The 19,268-nt window shown below is 50.8% G+C and overlaps 2 protein-coding genes across 4 annotated transcripts in view; both read right to left on the reverse strand.

Moving 5' to 3' along the window:
* Positions 1-517: 517 nt before the first annotated feature.
* Positions 518-5,357, reverse strand: C1QTNF12 (C1q and TNF related 12). 2 transcript variants are annotated; one of them, XM_006164091.3, is made up of 8 exons: positions 4,949-5,357; positions 2,541-2,657; positions 2,306-2,417; positions 2,072-2,223; positions 1,591-1,699; positions 1,205-1,295; positions 982-1,060; positions 540-729 (listed from the first exon to the last, which is right to left on the reverse strand). In XM_006164091.3, the coding sequence occupies exons 1-8, from the start codon at positions 5,117-5,119 to the stop codon at positions 631-633; spliced, it is 930 nt and encodes a 309-aa protein (XP_006164153.1). In that variant the 5' UTR covers positions 5,120-5,357; the 3' UTR covers positions 540-630. The 2 variants fall into 2 exon arrangements, with proteins under 2 accessions (XP_014437879.1, XP_006164153.1); XM_014582393.2 differs by lacking the exon at positions 1,205-1,295 and having other exon boundaries at positions 518-729.
* A 3,881-nt stretch (positions 5,358-9,238) lies between these two features.
* UBE2J2 (ubiquitin conjugating enzyme E2 J2) overlaps positions 9,239-19,268 on the reverse strand; it is a 28,842-nt gene continuing 18,812 nt past the window's right edge. The window contains exons 4-8 of one of the 2 annotated variants that reach the window (XM_006164093.2): positions 14,132-14,234; positions 13,907-14,045; positions 11,463-11,543; positions 10,691-10,826; positions 9,239-9,514 (exon numbers count right to left, since the gene is read on the reverse strand). In XM_006164093.2, the coding sequence (XP_006164155.1) occupies positions 9,471-9,514; positions 10,691-10,826; positions 11,463-11,543; positions 13,907-14,045; positions 14,132-14,234 (503 nt within the window). In that variant the 3' untranslated portion in view covers positions 9,239-9,470. Of the gene's footprint in view, positions 9,515-9,982; positions 10,827-11,462; positions 11,544-13,906; positions 14,046-14,131; positions 14,235-19,268 lie in introns of those variants that run through there. The other variant, XM_006164092.2, reaches the window with a different exon arrangement.

Here is a 19,268-nt window from a genome sequence, read left to right on the forward strand (position 1 = left end):
ACTCATACAGCCCATTGTCTTTGTACTCCCTCCTGCCCACCCACCAGTAAGTAGACCCCTCCTACATAGGACACAGGCCCACCCCACGGCTCCTGCTGCCCCCCATGGCAACCTGAGGCTTCAGGTACCCAGAGACGAACCTCCTGTTGCCCTCTAAGGTTAGAGAGACCCTGAGCAAGGGGAATCCCAGGCCATGGGAACATGACTGAGCAGGGATCTACATGGACATTTGTCTTGTCTTCTGGGTAAACATGGCCCCCAGCCCCCAGCAGGAGCAGAGGCTGCCAGGAAACAGCTTAGCTGGCTCCTACCATCTTCCACCCCACACCTGGCTAAAGGAGTCTGTTCTGAGACTGTGTGAGGGGACTGCTGTACATCCTCCCTCCAAGGCCTGCTGCAGTCTGAGCTCCAGGGGTCACTGGGGGTCACTCCAACCCCTTTCTGCCCCTAGCCCATTCCCCACCCAGACCTCTGCCACCACCTCCACCGACACAATGACCAGGCAGTGCTCAAGGGCTACGAGGAAGATTGGGGGGTCTTTATTGCTGCAACCACAGGTATTAATGGGGGAAAAAGGCATGCTGTCCTCCAAGGCAAGTGGGCAGCTCCTCGCTGGCCACTGTCAGGCCCTCACATGCCCAGGAGCAGCCCGGAGAAGCTGGAGCCGCTCTGGATGGTGAGGACCGCCCCGGAGCCATTATCCACAAACACGGAAGCATACTGTCCAGCCTGCAGGTATCCACAGTGAATGTCACCACTGGGTGCCCCAGCCCAGCAGCCAACCCCCCCATGGGGATAACAAATGGAACATAACACCCCAAAACTCAGATGAACAAGGACCGACCAGGTCTAAGAACAAGCCTCGGGAGGCGCTTAGTCTGGTCATTTGGGTCCAACTACTGATGTCCACCCTACTCTTGCAGCTGGGAGATGTCTGTGCAGCCTGTGCCCCAAGAGAACCCAGAACCCCTCCTGCCTCACCTGCAGCTGCAGCAGCCCCTGCACCTGCACTGTGAAGACCCTGCTGTTGCTCTCCAGACCTGAGACGGCCTCCAAGGACCTAAACACAGTACCACAGGGGAGTGTGAGGGCACAGCTGCCCATGGGCTAAGGCCTGTGCCCCTCAAGATGCCCCCCTGGGGCCCCCACCCCCATGGTGGTCCCAGGAGCTGCTATCTGGAGTCAAGGGGAGACAGTAACTCACGTGTGGCGATGGCACAGGGACTCGATACAGATAAGCACACGTACTGCATCCCGGGCCCGCAGCCGGGCCCTTCCCTGCAGCTCGCTGTGGTCTATGGAGATAGCCCTTAGGGAGGAGGGTGCATACAGGGGAGTAGGGGCTGACAGAGGAGGAGTCTAGAAGACACACATCCTGGGACAGGCCCAGGAGTGGCTGCCAGGGTTGGAGGAGGGTGGGCATGAGGCTCTATAGCGCAGCAGTGACTCCCATGCCCATCTAGGGCCCTGAGGGAAAAAGATGGCATCTCTCCAATGGGACCCAGGCCCAGGGCCAGTGATGCTGGGTGCCCCCCAGGGAGGACTAATAATCCCCATCCTACAAGCACTCCACATTGTGGCCCGACTTACCCACATTCAGGCTGGCAGAGAATTGGAAGATGCCAGACACAGGGGCTGTGAATCGGCCTGAAGCCAGGCTCAGGCCAGACCCTCGTAGAAAGGCACCTTGGGCAGTGGGCTATAAGACAATCGATGAGCAGTTGGCTATCAGGCCTGGACACTTGCCCTACATACCCAGCCTAGCAGAGATGTCTGCAACCAACAGCCCCAGACCCCTAAGCAAGTCTTTCCAGGCTCCTAGCCCCAAGGGGCAGATGAGGCCCCAAGAGCTCCCAAAGAGGAGCTCTGTGCCTCCTGGCTTCCCAGGACTCACTGATGTCTGGACACTGGGCCTCCCTACTCTGATCTAAGGCTTCTCACCCTCTATGCTTGGCTCCACCCAAGCTCAGTGACTGTCCTGTGGTGCCCAGGGGCCCATCTCACCTGTACAGGGACTGACCCAGCATCCTGCATGAGCACCTACAGTGGATGCCCCCAGCCCTCTACTCACAGCCTGGAAGCCCTGCAGTTCCACCAGTGTCTTCTTGTCCACAGGCACCGGGCCCTTCAGCCGGCAGTGGAAGGCTTCAACCACCAGTTGCTGGCCCACTCCCTGGGGCAGCAGTGGATCCAGCAGCCCTGAGAAACGACGCTCAGTAGCCTCTGTAGGAAGGACACAGGCAACCAGTGCAGAGTCAGGTACCTCCCAGGCCTGGGAAAAACCAGGGCTTGGGAACAGCCTTACCTCTCAGCATCTCCTGAAACTCCTGAAGCAGGGCCTCTGGGGAGACTTCTGCACCAGGGGGCCCTGGGGGCCCTGGGGGCCCAGGAGGCCCCGGGGGACCTGAAAGGCCTCGCTGGGAGGAGACAAAAGGAGAAAGTGAGGGCCCTGGTAGAAGCCACAGCCATCCACTTCCCTGGGCTCAGACCCCCCATTAGAGTCCCAGGAGAGCTGGATCCATAGCAGCCCAGGTGCTCACCAACTTCTTGTCTCGGCCCCGACATCGTTTCTTTGAGGCTCCATCATCTGGCCGCCGGATAAAATTCAGCCACGTCATGTGGGCATCTGAGAACTCAGGCCCCAAGGCCTCAGGTGGCTGAAAGACCAAGGGGCAAAGCTACTGTACTGACCACCCAGCCCCCTTGGACCTTGCCCTGCTGTGCTCAGCAGAGAGCTCAGAAGCTCAGTAGAAGGTGCCAGGGGCATCACAGGCCAGAAGGACTCATGGGCAACCCCTGGGGACTTGGAATCTGGATGCCCAACAAGCAGAAGCAGAGGCAGGGCCTGGGGTTGATGCCAAAGTATGTCAGATTCTTGCCTGGGGGGCTTGGCCCAGCACCCTACTCCCTCATAAATGGGCACACAGGGCTGGGGAGCTTCCTGCCAGCCCCATGTGTCCCCCAACAGTGGGCTTTGGCCTGGTTGTAGGGAGTGGGGGCGGGAGCAACTCTTCCAGGGATCTCTCTGGAAGCCCTAGAAAGACTGAATTCAGCTGGGCAGGGTTAGCACAGGGGGCATGGGCTAGAGAGAGGGTAGCCTCCATGGGTAAGTCCCTGTCTCTGAAGAACTAGGGGGTGTGGGTGAGGAAGTCTTATGTGCTAGCCCCAGACAGAAAGTGCATGGAAAGGCAGGAGCCAGAAGATGCTGGCCTGGCCGGGAGAGGCCAGGGAACCCCAGGGCATGATCCAGTCCCGAGGACAGCCCCAGCCCCAAATGCATCAAGAGCTCCCTACCCCTGGCTGGGCTCCACCCAAGGAAAAGAGAAGCCAAGAACATCTGAATGAAACCCGATTTCTCACACACCCACTCATTCTCCTGATTAACACCTCCTGTCCACATGCTTAGGGACCCAGGAGCCCTGGACAGACACGTGCATTAGCTGCATCTGGGGGCCAAAGGCAGAGGCAGTAGAAGCAGGTGGACAATGGCCCGCCCTGACAGGAAGAGCAGGTGTCCTGGACACCTGCCGAAGGTCAGCCCAGAGCCAGTCACAAAGCCAGGACACCCCCCTACCTGTAGGTCCCCAGACTGCTCCTGACCTTTCTCAGGATGGGCAGCCCTGGGCTGAGTGGCAAACAGTCACCAAAGGGCACAAGTGGATGCCTCCTCTCCTCTCCTGGTGGCTGGCTAGGATTGTTCTCTGCCCTCGCCAGAGACCCTGAAGGCTGTGCCCTCACATCTGCCCTGGCACCACCGCAGCTCACCCTCCTCGGCTGGCAGGGACTGAGGACTCCACTCTCCTCAGCCTGCCCATCTGGAAAATGGGGCCTTGGGCTCTGATAGGGCTGTGTGGACTAAGAGGCAGCCTCAGAGATGCCCTTGGGAAGAGGACAGCTGGGATCAAAGGCAAGAGGTCTTGGGGGGCGGGGTGGTGGAGGGAGGCACTGTCAGGGCGACTGCCACTCCCTTCCCTGTCCTGGGGCCCTGGAACTGCAGCAGAAAGAGGCTCTGTGGTCTGAGCTCCAAGATTCCCTCAGGAGACCCTCAGCCCAAGAAGGCAGAAGCCCTGAGCTGAGGCACACACGTTGTTCTGTTTTCAAGAAGACCCCAGCTGGGGCCTGGAGACTCCAAGGACAGAGCATATCCCATGCAAAAGACCACGTGGGATGCTGGCTACACATGCCCCTTGGAAACACATGGGACAGACTAGCCAGGTGACTGGAATTGGGATATTAGGGGTGTCCAGCACCCTACTCCCTCATAAATGGACACACAGGGCCGGGGAGCTTCCTGCCAGCCCCATGTGTCCCCCAACAGTGGGCTTTGGCCTGGTTGCCCACACCCCCTAGTTCTTCAGAGACAGGGGCTTACCCATGGAGGCTACCCTCTCTCCAGCCCATGCCCCCTGTGCTAACCCTGCCCAGCTGAATTCAGTCTTTCTAGGGCTTCCAGAGAGATCCCTGGAAGAGTTGCTCCCGCCCCCACTCCCAACATGGGGTCTGGTAACCCATCTAGCAGGCTTCCTGGAGCCCTCACACACACACACACACACACACACACACACACACACACACACACACACGCGCGCGCGCGCGCACACCTACCACCCCTGTCTGAATAAGCAATTACACCTAATGGCAGCAGGTTGCTCAGGGGAGATGGGCCTGGGGTTTCAGAGTTCACTGTGGCCATGCTGAGAAACCCTCCCTCAGCTCCTCCTCAGATCTAGCCTGGGGAGGGGCTCCCCAAAGGCTGGCTACTATCTCTGCTGCAGTTGGTCCACCAAAACGGAGCCTGTGGTCATAGTGTAGAAGGGCAACTTGGAGGCAGAGCCTGGCAGGGCAGAGCCTACTAAAGCAAAGAGGACCGCCCAGCACCCCAAGCCCCAAAGCAGCACCTTCAAGTGCATGCACGCCCGCACCCACGTGCGCCCCAGCCCACTCATACCTCGGGGGAACTCAGCAGCCCCTCCTTGTCGGACGCGGTGGCATTGGGGGTCTCCGTGTGCTGGCTGGGCTGCCTAGGCTTCTTGGGCTCCCGCCGTGCCCAGACACACCCAAAGAGCACAAGCTGCGGCCAGAAGAGGGCCGCAGCCACGGCCCAGACCCAGCACCGCATGGCTGGGGTCCCAGCGGCTCAGCGCTGCACACCCTGGCTCCAGGGCGCTCTCATGGGGGCGGTGGCGCTCAGAGCCCCCGCGCAGGTGCAAGGTCCCGGTGCGCTCGCGGCTGCCGCCAGTGCATGTCTGCGCGGACCAGCCCGGAGCGGAGACACAACTGGCAAAAGCGCGCGGCGGGACGCCCTCGGGTCCCCTCAGGCCTCGAGGCTCTCGCCCGCCGCCTTTCGCGCACACTGCCCTGGCCCGCCCGCCCTGCCGCCCAATCAACCCTCGCCCCCCCGCCCTGCCGCCAAATAAACCCTCCCCTCCTCCCCAAACCTCGCGGGCTCCAAGAGGGAGGGCTCACACTCCGATGATCTTCCAGCTGCCCCCAGCGCCCTGACAGTTGGGGGCGGGGACAGGGGCGGGGACCCCCACTGACCACTGCCTCAGGCTCTTCTGAATAGCAGAGGACTGGGCTCTGGAGGGGCTGAATCTACTCTCTCCAGATCTCCCGTCTCCCGGGTCCTATGGAAACAGCCCCCAATCTGCCTCCCACCCCTTCCAGAAGGCTTTGACTTACCCTAGGAACCGTTAACACCTATCTACCCTTCTTGCCATTCCCCATCCCAGCTAAGCTTCGATTTATTAATAAGGTTAACCTGGCACCTCACACACCAGGAGACCCCTCCCCAGTCATCAGCTGACAGAGCCCCCAACCCTTTCCCACAGCCACTCATCCAGGCACTTTGGATCCCCTGCCTTCCTGCACAGGATCCCTGGGAATGGCTGAAGACCTGACTGGGACACTGTCCCCAGGAAATGATGGGCCCTGGGGAAACACGACATCTCAGACACAAAGTTCCCCTCCTCCACTGGGAGGTAGAGTGTGGCCTTGGCCACAGAAGACAGGTCTCAGAGAGAAGATACAGCAGGTGGTGAGGCTAGCTGTTCGAGTCCTTCTGCTCCGTTCGCTTTTGGGAGCTCAGTCAGCCCTTATCACCTGCCCTCCTAAGCCAGTGGGTAAAAGAGGCGCCTGGTAGATCAGTAAAAGGGCCTAAGCCCCTGGGAAGCTGGATCAAGCGCTGCACATGGGATTCTCTGCCATGGGACACATGAGACAGTGGGTGGGCAGAGGCTAGCTCCAGGCAATGGGTCACATGGTGCCTGGGCAAGTTGATAGGCACTCTGGGCTCAGGGACTGTGAGGTGGAAGCCTGGGTGGAGCTGGAAGCCTGGGCGAGGATCCCCAGCTTCCAACTGCCCCTTGACTAGTTCAGGCCAAGGCCAATCAACAGCCATAGAGCTGGAACAAGCTGACTCCAAGCCTAGCATGAGGAAGGTGGATACATTGGCACTAGTGGTCTTGGTCCTCACGGTCAGCAGAGTGCCTGAGAACCCCTCAATTTCTTGGAGAAGGGTAGAAGTAGCCACACAGGAGACCCGGGCCTGAGTACACCCACAGGCAGAGCCTCCCAAGAGACAAGATTAGGATGAGGAAGTGTGGGCAATTCCTACTTGGAGCACCTGTCCACTCCTCACCCATCTGGCTCTCAGGCAGAAGTAACCTCTCCAAAGAGACGAGACTGATTTTGGTGTCTCCCAAGTGCACTGTTGAAGCCTCAAGACTCTCAGGAAGTCTCTTCAGCCCTCACATGTCCACTGTTGAACCAGTTGCTAATGATTGGGTGAGGAGGCCACTTGGGTGCGTCATCCTGCTAGACACCCATCTTGCTAAGTCCTAGGGGTAACTGGGTTGGGCAAAGATAGTCCTGTCCATCTTGATTCAGGTTTGGGGCATGAAGGTAGGTAGATAAAGTTGCTGGCCCAAGAGACTTCCACCCACATCGCCAGGCCCTTCCTTCCTTTCTGATGACCTAATCTTCTAAGGCTTGAAGGCAGAGTCCTACTGGTGATATGCCTTCCTGTGACTCCAGACAGATGAGACCTCTAAAAGGCAGATAGCCTAGGAGGCCAGACCAAAGGCCGATCACAGTGAGGTTGGGGCTGGGAAAGACTGGTTTCTCATTCCCATCCACAGACTTCAGAATGAGCCCTGAGTTCCATGCCCCCAGGAAGCAGGAACCACTCAGGCAGTGCTTTGCAGAGGGGACTCAGTCCCCATACAGCTTGGAGCTTTGCTGCCTCCACTTTATCTCAGATGTCAGAACCATCTGGAAAGTTACCAAAGGAGCCTACCCTCCTAGTCATCTACCTAGGATCAACGTGCCATCCCCAAGAAAGGCTCAGTCTAGCCATTAGCTCTCTTTACCCTCCCACAGTCGCCGACACCCCTAGACCCTGGTAAAATGGCAAAGGACAAGGACAGGACCTCAGGGCCCTGGGGCAGAGACACCACCCCCACCTCCACCCCAAAAGCAGTGTGTCCTGCTGTCTGCCCACCTCCCTGAAGCACAGGAAAAGCTGCTTGCTCCCTCTGATCCATACTTCTCTGCTATCTTCGCTGGGGATTTCCTTAGGGAAGAAGCATGGGCTGCTGGACTCTCAGGAAACGCTTTCTTCCAAGGTCACTCTCCACACATCTATGGAATCTGAGCTTTTGTTTGCTTTGTTTTGTTTTCATTGTAAAATGGCCAGTTTTATAAGTTAAGAATTATGGGGATGGGCAGGTGGCGTGGTGGTTAAGGGCGCTGGATTCCCACATGGCCAACCACGGTTCAAATCTCAGACCTAGCAGCTTGCTCACTTTCCCTCTCTCTCTCTGTCCCTCTCTAGTCAAAATACAAATAAAGTTAAATAAAGCAATCCTTAAAAAAAAATTCTTAAAAAAAGAATTATGATCTTTGATCCACTGCTCAATCCATATAGAGATTTGGTTTATGGGCGGGCAGGTGGCATGGTGGTTGAGGTTGCTGGACTCCCACATGGCTGACCATGGTTTGAATCCCAGACCTGGTGGCTTGTTTTCTCACTTTCTCTATTTTTCATTCTGTCCCTTTCTGATCGAATTTAAATAAAGTTAAATAGAATAATTCTTAAAAAAAAAAAAAGAGATTTGGTTTATACTATCCTCTAGCTCTTCTGGTCTATTGCTGGGCAGCTGATGCACAATTTCTTCCTTATAGGATAACGTGGCTTCTTCATAAAATTCTCACACTGAGTATTTTCTTTTAGTTTTTTTTTCACTATAATCCCTTGTTTCAAGTCTTTTGTACAATATATTGTTAGCAGTTCTCAGCACAAAAACTACATGAAACCAGAGTTCAGGGAAGAAATCACAACCATGTAAATCAGTAATAACTACACTTTCTTTCATTTGGTTTTCTAATTCATCAACTACTGTCTTCATCTAAAATGGGACAATCATATTCTTCATCATAACCACCAAACAACTGCCCTTCTCGAGCTAAATCGCCCACATTAATGTATTACAGTCCTGATCTTGATGCAAATTCTTTGCCTAATGTGGTTTTTTCCAACCCCTGATATACCGGTGAGCAAGATGTTCGGAAGCACCACAGTCTTCACAGCAATGGCCTGGAATCAGTTTTATAAGGGGTTTTTCTCCCATTACTAAAACACTTTACAGCCCAGTCTGCACAAGGGTCTGTGCCAGTCAGGGGGCCCACTGCACAAGGATATCCAACTGTCCCCATCAGTAACTCCTCCAAGGAAAAATGGTCAGATGTGCTTGGTCCATTAGGATAAAGGCCATCTCTTATTCTGGGCCAGTGCTGGAACATGCCATAGGCACCAGAATCTATCTCCACCACTGCCCAAGGGTCATTACAGGTTGAGACTTCATAGAGAAAAGAAGTAACACATGCTAAGTAAACCCTGTATTTGTTGACATTCTGCCTGCCAAGGACCTCAGAAAGCATCAAGGGTTTGGAACTGGTGTCATGGCTGGGGTAGGGCTGACATTCAGCACAGGAGAGGAGCAGGGTCCTAAAGAGCTCCACCAGTTGCTTGCCAAGGTCACCAGACAGTCATGAGACCATCAGGGCCCCAGTAATGTAGCGTCACTAGCAGGATCCGCCTATCAGTAACTGCCAAAGCTCCTGTGGCTAACACACCATTCTGATTGGGCAGGTGTGACCTGTGCCCACAGCCCACCTACCTCTGAGGCAACAGAGATAGGCACAGATCTCTGCCAACACAGACTCAAACAGCATGAAATTTAGGAACAAAGATATAATGAAAAAGTTTTTGCAAGAGTTAAATACACACAACTGGTAAATTATAGAGCAATTTTAAATAAAATGATCAAAACACAAAATTTTAGATAAACACAGTTTTATGTCTTGCTTCTGGAAGGAGGTTGGCTATACAGCCTCAGCAATGACTTCCTAAAGATGACTCGTGGCCATGTCCACCACTGGGCACAGCATCATTTCTTCCCTCTAGTGGCTCACACGTTTTTTTTCAAACACTGTGATGCCTCTTCAAAATATCCTATGTAGGTGAAAGGAGTCATTAGTTCCAAAACTGAGACCATGCTGGCTCTGACACTCCTCTCAGATAAATATTTCCAGGGCAGTTCCCCACCTCCACCACCCCTCCGTGATCTTCTGTGAAGAGCAAACACCTGACATAGTACCTACAAAGGAATGTAAGGTAACCATAAGGAAACCCCAAAACATAAAAACAGCCCTGCATATTGAGGAGGGACCCCCTCTCCACCCTCCAGGAAAGAAGGAAAATGAGCTTCTGGGCCAACAAAATGTAAAGAATTCAGAGAAAAAGCTTTGCAGTTTCTCGAGTTCTCTCTAGTTCACGGTGAGCTAGAAGGCCAGGGACTGAGGGGTGAGGAGTGAAAGCTACCAGTCTCTTCCATTCTGTTACTGCTTTAAGTAAATGACGACACCTTGTGGTCAGAGTGAGCAAGTTACTAACTTTACGGGAGCAAAAAAACAAAAGCGGTACTTTCTACAAGGAATTTATTTTGTTCTGACCATTAACACATTTAAAAATGCTGAGACCAAATTCCATCTCTCATGGATCCCCATCCATGTTTGTAACTGGCCAGCGACCCTGCTAAGCCTCATCACAACACAGCTAGACCAATGCTCGCCAGCTCTTGCCTGCATATCAGGGAGCTCTTTTAAGAGTACTCGCAGAGTATTTGATAGGCATTGAATTTTCTATTTTTAAGTGACCAAATCTAATAAAATGAAAAACGAGTTTACTAAAACAGGTCCAAAAGACAATACAGGAGATAAGCTATAAAACCAAAGCATGAGCGGCCCTTGTCATCGATGCCAGCCCCTGACACATCAGGGTGGGAAGATGGAGCTGAGAGGCAAGTCTCCAAATCCTTATCACATTTTGGTTTTTGCTTTCCTTTTAAGGTTTTTAAAAAGCTAAACCCAAGAGTCCGGCGGGCCCACCCTGTGCTTGTAATGTGTCCAGCCCGCCTGTGTCCAACTCTGGTGCCCGAGTCCCTCAGCAGCGCCTATGGGTCTTGTCTCGTGGGTGCCTCTCATTCCTGTGCAATGCTCCTCAGCACATATTTGACCGTGTAGGCAAAGGCCGCAAACCCAACTATAACAAACAAGTTCGCCAGGGCTCCGCCCAGGAGTCCATGGTGCCGGTTGGCCTGCTGGAGCCCTGCAAGGTGTGGGCCAGCACCTGGTGCATGCCCATTGAGAAGCTGGACCCCATTCTGGCCGTGGTGTATTTCTCCATCAGGGACCACATCCGGCAAGGGGAGAGTCTGAGGTCTGCTGCTAAGCTCATCTTGTGCTTTCTGTTTTTGTTTAATTTCCTAAGAGAAAAACAGCAAGAAACCAAGGTTGGTCTAAATAGCCAGCTCTTTAGAATCTACACTTCAGTATTCAGGAGTCCATGAAGCTCTCTTTGCTATATGTCAAGTCCTTACATCCCAAGGCAGGCTAGGCTCAGCTCCTGATCCCATTTCGCAGGTGTCCAGAAAAAAAAAACAAAAAACACCCACCCACCCAGGTCAGAGCAACACTGACCACCATGCAGTCCAGCCTCTCCCACCCAGATCCTTGGCATCCTACCCACACGGTAGCCACATAGGCCAACAAGCTCCATGCTCTTGTGGGAACAGATCCAACCCTGCTTCTGCCTGAGCAGAAGCACATGCACACAGCTGGCCCTCAGGTCCTCTCCCCTAGCCCTGGGGCTTTCTGCCTGCCCTGCACTGTGGGCTCCTGGAGGAGGGGTCCAGAGCTGTTGCCCCTGCCAGAGCTTGCCTCCTCGCTGTGGCTGGCAGATGTTTCTCATGCTCCCAACTTCCAGGGATGCCTGCCATCCCTCTGGGTCATTTCAGCTTAGAATTCATAGGAACATATGCTTTCTCTTAAGAAAGAAATCAAATCTGAGAGAAAATTTAATGCAGGAAGGTAAAACTAATATTCAACTTTTGCTTTCTTACCTCTACAACTTCAGGAAATAATTCACAAAAAATTTTATCTTTTAAATTAAATGATAAACTTTGCACTGCCAGTTGTCTTTTCTAGGGAGAAAAAGAAGGAAGATATCAGCCAGAAAGTACATTTCAATCATTTCCAAATTTCAAAACATTATTTTAAGAGTCAAGGGCTGCTGTCTTTAAGTTATAAAATGCACTTAACAGGGGCCAGCAGATGGTGCACTAGATATGTCACTGGACTCCCACATAGTCGACTGCAGTTTGAGTTTTGGACCCTGTAAAACTCACACTGGGAGTGTGTGCATGCATGCCCAAAATCCCGAGAGGAGAATGGAGAAGGAACTGCAGGTTGGTCATTCCTCCTGGGGAGTAATTTCTCACTTTCTGTCTCTCTGGCAAATGCATGCGCCCTATAGCAAAAATCTGCTTCTATTAAACAAAAAACAAAACCATACAAGGAGGATGGGTCATAACAGAGGGAGGGGGATGGGGAATCTAGGATGGTAAAACAAAAGGCAAGGTATGCAGGACACAAGAATTGGGAAATTATTTGCTGAGAACATATATGTTGACATGCTTGATTGAGCCAACGCACAGTATATATTGGATGGAAAATTCATTTGTGTGTTGCGATGGGAAAAAAAAAATTATAATAAAAAATAAACTATAAAAAAAAAAAAAGAGAAGAGGATAGAGAAAGATAGCAAGTGATGTTAGTGAGAAACAGATATGGTTTATTATCTGTTGAAGATGACGTGTATAGTATTCTCAACTGGACTGGTCTGGGAAGTATTTCATGATGGGTGAAGTCTTTTAACAAGCAAAATGAGAAATAGTGATTGACTGTTTTAAAAAATTATAATAATTATTGGGAAATGCATGGAAAAGACTTTGAATGATAAAGTGGGGAGATCGATGCCTCTGTATTGACTGACATGCATGGCATTCCCTTTTGAAAAAGCAATGGAAGTCAATGTAAAGTTATATGTAATCCAATGTAATATAAAGAAGATTATGATAATAATAAAAAAAAAACCATACACACAATAAACTTAATATTCACAACAAACTAATTTACCACTTTATAAGGACTGATCTTTCCATTATCATCAACTAATAACAATAAATTTGAATTCCATTTAGAAAATAAAAACATAATCGGCCCATGACCTTGTGACTAAAGGAGCTCTCTCAAACTCCCTGTTTCTATCTCTCTCTGGCAAGTGTGCACACCCACTAGTAAGCTTAAAAGAACAACAACAAAAAAAGAATAAAAACAAGATAACAAGAAGGAACAGATGATGTGCTCTGGAGGTACCCAGCCCTGACCCCTCCAAAGTCTCCTGAGATAGACATCTTGGTGGGTGTGTACAATAGGTCCTGGTGGCCACACACAGGCTTACATAGATAAAACCAAGGTCTAGGGCCAGCCCCATACCCTAATGATTAAGGGAGCTGGATTCCATATGGTCAATGGTATAGTTCAAATCTCGGCCCTGACAACTTGGGAATACACACCAGGTGCACATGTGTATACAAGGCCAGAATTCTGTCAGGGTTAAGAAATGAAGAAGGGGGAACCAGCAGTTAGCGTAGTGGCTATGTTGCTGAACTCCCACGTAGTCGACCGCGGTTTGCATCCTGGACCCGGTGGCTTAAAACTCACGCCGGGCACGTGTGCGTGCTTGCCCAAGATCCCAAGAGGAGAATGGAGGAGAGGGGATTGCGGCGTGACCATCCCCCCTGGGGGTGATTTCTCGCTTTCTGTCTCTATGTCTCTGTCTGCCTGGCAAGCACACGCACCCCATAGCGAAAATCTCTCAAAAAGAAAGAAAAAAAAGAACTGAAAAAGGAATTGTGGGACCAGCAGTTAGCGTAATGGCTATGTCGCTGGACTCCCATGTAGTCGACCAAGGTTCGAGTCCCGGACCTGGTGGCTTAAACTCAGGCCAGGCGCGTGTACATGCGTGCCCAAGATCCCGAGAGGAGAAGGGATTGTGGTGTGACCATCCCCCCTGGGGGGTGATTTCTCGTTTTCTGTCCCTCTGTCTGTCTCTGTCTTTCTGGCAAGCGCACACGCCCTATAGCAAAAAAAAACCTCGAAAAAAAAATAAGGAATTGCAAGGTGATCACATCCCACTGGAGAGTGCTTTCTCCCTCTCTTTCTTGTCTCTCTGGCAAGCACACATACCTCTGGCAGGGAAAATAAATAAATAAATAAACATGGCCTGGAGGCAGGAGATGGAGAAACCAAAGGGTTGAATCAGGAAAGTCCAAAGCAGAACAATCTCTACCCTGGTGCTCAAAAGAACATGGTGGGAACTCTGCAGCACCCACTCACTGAGAGGAAAGGCGCTGTGCCTCAGGAACATAAATACCCCTAGATGCAAAGCTGGAAGTCCAAAGCCCCATTGTGATGCCCCAACAAGGAGCTCTATACACCTCACCGTAAAGTCCGATGTTTCTATGCTACCCAGGGTGGGGCCTTTCTCCACCATGAAGCTTAGAAGCCCAGTAAGGATGGTGGAGACAGACCAGGCTGGGTTCCACGTGTCTGGGTGGAAGTCCGTGATAGAAAGACACAACCTGCAATGAAGGGGCTCCATCAGTCAAGAGAAGTGCACATGACCAGATAGCTTCTAAAGCACTGCAGTATCAGGGAAGTACCTTACCTTGTATTGCACTTAAATCTTCCATTGGGAGTTATCATATAAATACTAGGAGGTTTAAAAGGAAATTCTCTGGGAAAAATTAATTTTCCATGATAATAGCCACCTATATCAAAACAGAAAAAGAGCCTTGTTATCCACAGCGAAACTCCTCGAAGCCTCCACTCCCACCTCAATCCACCTCACTGCTCTCCCCAGATCTCTGTACCACTCACAGGCTCAATCCACTACTGATCTCATCCTCTGATTTTTTTAATAATTATTTTTATTGGGGCTAGCAGCTGGCGTGGTAGTTAAGGATGTTGGACTCCCACATGGCCGACCACGGTTCAAGTCCTGGACCTGGAGTCTTGTTTCCTTAATTTCCCTCCCTCTCTCTTTCTCTCTCTCTCTGTCCCTCTCTGGTCAAATTATAAATAAATAAATAAATAAAGTTAAATAAACTCTCACCAAAAACAAAAAAAGAAAAAATAATAATTATTTTTATTTAACTTTATTTTATTTATTTTTTTAATTTGATAGGGGTGGAGGGAGGTAGGGAAGAAGAGAAAGCTGCCAGGCCTGGGACTTGAACTGCAGTCGGCTATGTAGAAGTCCAGTCACCTGCTGGCCTCTCATTCTCTGATTTGTACTCCACGCCAATAGCAACTGATCAGCCTGGCACAGGCTTGATCAGAGACCTGACTCCTCATGTGTGACTCACCTGCACTAACCACCTAAAAGTCCCTAGAACACTTCCTGGGAGCTCATACCTGCCAGTGGCCCTGTCAAACTACTGCACACCTCTCCTCCCTATTCATACTCTCCAATCACCAAGAGCAGAGTGGTTGAAAGAGAACTTGCAGGTGTTCCTTGCCAGCCCCCAAGTGTGACAGGAGCTTGACATCCAGTTGAGCCTCTATCCTAGGTACTGGCCCAGCACCTCTCCCTCTCCAGCATTATCCATTTCTCCCTACCAAACTATGCCCAGCAGCCAACAAACCCCACGATAAAAAACAAAAGCAAAACCAAAAACACACTCTAGACCCCACATCCTTCTAATTTCTACCAAATGCTCCCTGGCCCATACATAAAACCCTGAAGCCTCTCACCCACAGAGCCCTCTCCAAATCCACCCTGTGCAACAGCCTTCACCAACATCACTCAACCTGGCCTCCAGATCACCCACACATCAAGGCCTGCTCCTGATTCTGCCTCCTCTAAACCCCATCTGGGCTTGGTTCCATCTTCATCCACTTAAGCACAGGGCGCTCTCTCTTCAGTCTGCCATTTCTCCGGGGGTCTCACCCGATCTTGTGGCTATACATGAGAAGATCCAGGTTGACTTTCCAACCAACACCTCACCTCCACTCTAGATCTATAGAACCCCTCCCCAAACTCCAGACTAGTGTACTGACTGTACAAACAACACTGCCCCAGATTCCTAGGTCCAAGATGGAATTCCTGCTATTTCCCCCAAAAAGCATTGCCACCCTCTCAGCTGTTCAAACTAAAACCTGGGATGCCTCCATATCTCATCCCCCATCAGTAAATCCTGTCAGTCCCACTTTCAAATCAATCCAGGCATTAGCATACCAGATGACCCCCAACAGCCCCTGCCTAATCAACCCTTCACTGACTACAGCAGGGCCCGTTCCTGCTCTAGGCCTTTCCTGGCTTCTCAAGTCATACCTAGGAGTCACCTGAAGCTTCAATCAACTCTGCCAGCTAAACAGAATGTACAACAGATGGGATGCCTCAGCAGCTCATGTATGTGCGTGTTGTGTGTGTGCACCTACTACCAGTTTGAGGAACACTGGCCTCCACCTCCCACCTGGGCTCCTCACTGCTCCCTGAGTACCCTGGGCATGGCCCTGCCTTATGGACCCTGAATACACCCTAGTTCCCAAATAGCCAATGGTCCTACTCCAACACCATCCTGTATAGGTTGCAGTGCCTACCACTGGCTTCACACAGGGCTTTACTTTCTGTAGTGAATTCTTACAATTTTATGCTGCTGGAGCCATCAGGTGGTATAGTGATTAAGGCGCTGGACTCCCATGTGGCCTGAAACTCATGCCAGGTGCGTTTGCATGTGTGCCCCAAATCCCAAGAAAACAGAGAAGGGACTGCAGAGTGGCCATACCCCTGGAGGGTAATTTCTTGCTTTCTGTCTGTCTCTCTGGCAAGTACACACATCCTATATAAAAAATCTCTAAAAGAAAACAACAACTTTATGTTGCCCTGACACTCATTTTGAATATGCTAGACTTTCTCAGACTAGAGGCAGTGCTCGGTCACCTTGACAGTTTCCAGTTTTCCTTCTCCTCCCAGTTTTCAAGGTGGTCAATCCGAGTATCTGCCCTTTTTTGGGGGGGTGGGGGTGGGGTGGGGTTGCCATAGGATGCGTGCACTCGCCAGAAAAACAGACAGACAGACAGAAAGCGAGAAATCACCCCCTAGGGGGGATGGTCAGGCGGCAATCCCTTCTCATCTCGGGATCTTGGGCATGCATGCACACACACCCGGCTTGAGTTTAAGCCACTGGGTCAGGGACTCGAACTGCAGTCAACTACATAGGAGTCCAGCGACATAGCCATTACGCCAACTGCTGGTCCCCCAGATATATGTCTTATATGCCACCTCCCAGCTACCATCTCCCTACGGGAGCTAGTGCAGCCTACTGGGTTAGTCCCAGTGACCCCCATAGCCCACATGGGTTGCACAGATATGCTACAGTGTCCACCACTGGGACAGTGGGACCCCATGGCACTCATGCCTGCTTTCTCTAAACTCACCAATTAAAACTCCCTGAAAGAGCACCAATAGGTGGCATGGAGGTTAAGGCATTGGATCCCACATAGCTGGTTATGTGGTTCAAGTCCAGACCCAGAGCCTTGAGAATTAAGCAGGGAATATGTATATGCCAAGAGGAGACTTGATAAGGGAGATGGATATGCAAATACCCACACCTTGGGGTGATTTCTCACTCTCCACCTCTTTTTCTCTCTGGCAAGTGAACAAGTCTTTACAGCAAAAACTATTTGGGGAGAAAAAAAAAATCCTCTCTGAGGCATAGAGACAAACCTGTTTGGATAATGCCCTAGATCTAACGAAGGCACTGGCCAATGTGTTACTTCTACCTTTTCCTGACCTACATGTGCCTTGTAGAGCCTATAAGTAATAGAATCTTTTTTCCTCCCAAATAATTATTTAATTTAATTAATTAATTTATTTTTTATTTACTACAGGGCCGTGTGCTCATGAGAATAAGAGAGAAAGAGAGAGAGAAGAAGGAAGCCACCAGGTCCAGGACTTGAACTGTAGTTTGTCATGTGGGAGTCTAGTGCCTTAACCACCACACCATCTGCCGGCCCCTAGAATCTTTATTTATCGTGGGTCTCTCTAATCACTGCTGAAGAAGGTATTTTCCATTTTTGAAAGTCCTCGTTAAAGCTCTACTTTACTGTTTGTATCCTCTGAAAGAGAGAAGCTCCCCAGGACTGGGATGCTGCAGCTCCCTCTTTGTGCTCAGCCCAGGTCTGGCACTTGCAAGCATGTGGGAACAACTGCGAATCAACAGTGATAACATGAGCAGTCACTGGCATGGCCAGCTCAACACACGAGAAGTCTTACATGTGGAGACACACATAATTCTCCATAGCAAGAGATTTATGCTAAGAATTACACTCAGAGCACACACATTCTTTCTCAATCAAGAGTATTAAGAAAAGTCAATCAAAAGATGAGCAAAATAGGGAACCAGCAGTTAGCGTAATGGCTGTCACTGGAATCACACGTTGTCGACCACGGTTCGCGTACCAGACCCGGTGGCTTAAAACTCACGCCAGGCGCATGTGCGTGCATGCCCAGGATCCCGAGAGGAGAATGGAGAAGGGATTGCGGCGTGACCTTCCCCTCTGGGGGTGTGTTTTCTCACTTTCTGTCTCAATGTCTCTCTCTGTCTGGCAAGCGCACGTGCCCTATAGCGAAAACCTCTCCAAAAAAAAAAAAAAGATGAGCAAAATGTATATAAACAGGCACTTTTCCAAAGAGAAAGTGGGGCACAGGTCAGTGACGTCGTGGTTTGGCATGATAGTTAAGGCAGCTAGATTCCACGTGGCGGACTGTGCAGTTCAAGTTCCAGCTCTGATGACTTGAAAAACACACCAGGAGCATGTGAATGCATGCCCAAAATCCCAGGGGAAAAGATTGCAGTGTGGCCATCCCCCTTAGGGAGTGAGTGAGTCAGTCCATCCATCCATCCATCCGTCCTTCCGTCCTTCCTTCCTTCCTCCCTCCCTCCCTCTTTTCTTTCTTTCTCCCTTCCTCCCTCCCTCTCTCCAGTGAGCATACATGCCTTATAGCAAATTAAGAAATTAACAGCAGCAGGAACAAAAATAGCCAATGTGACAATGTGTATTTGAAGCTCATGGGCTATTCTCTCATTATTAAATGGGAGTGTGATTTATGTAGCAAGGAGAATGCCAATTTTAAGGCTCCCTGAAGCAAGTGGAAAGATGCCTCTCTGCCTGTGCTAGACCGGCCAGGAAACTCTCACTGACCAGTACTCCACTTCTTGTTATCTGTCCAAGAGAAACAATGCCAAGGGTGCCAAGAACCACACAAAAAGATGTTCAAAGCACCAGTATTTGTCAGCACAGGTGAAAAACAGGAAACACCTACTTGTGTTTCAAAGGGAAGAATTAGGTGAACAGACACCATGCAGGAGGCTGGGAAAGTGGTTATCTACATGACATACTACAAATTAAATGGCAAAGTTTTTTTGTTTTGCTTTTTTAAGGTTTTGCCATAATGTCTGTGTGCTCACTAGACAGTGACAGTGAGAAGCAAACTGAGAAAGCACCCTCAGGGAGAAAGCTGCGCCACAATCCCTTCTCCTCCATTCTCCTGAGATTTGGGGCATGTGCACACATCCACGTGGCATAATTTTCAGGCCTCCAGGTCCAGGCCTCTAATCACCATGGACCATGTGGGAATCCAGCCCTTTAACTACTATGCCATCTGCTGGCCCCGGGGAAAGTTTTTTGACAACACACAGCAAGCTTACAGTAAAAACACAAAAAGTATTCCATTCTCTGTACAAAGACGCATATTTTATTTAAAAAAATTCTTTTTCTTTAGTCCTGACAAAATGGTG

The sequence above is a fragment of the Tupaia chinensis genome, unplaced genomic scaffold (assembly GCF_000334495.1).
Source record: "Tupaia chinensis unplaced genomic scaffold, TupChi_1.0 Scaffold143584_1, whole genome shotgun sequence".
In the NCBI taxonomy this organism is placed as follows: domain Eukaryota; kingdom Metazoa; phylum Chordata; class Mammalia; order Scandentia; family Tupaiidae; genus Tupaia; species Tupaia belangeri.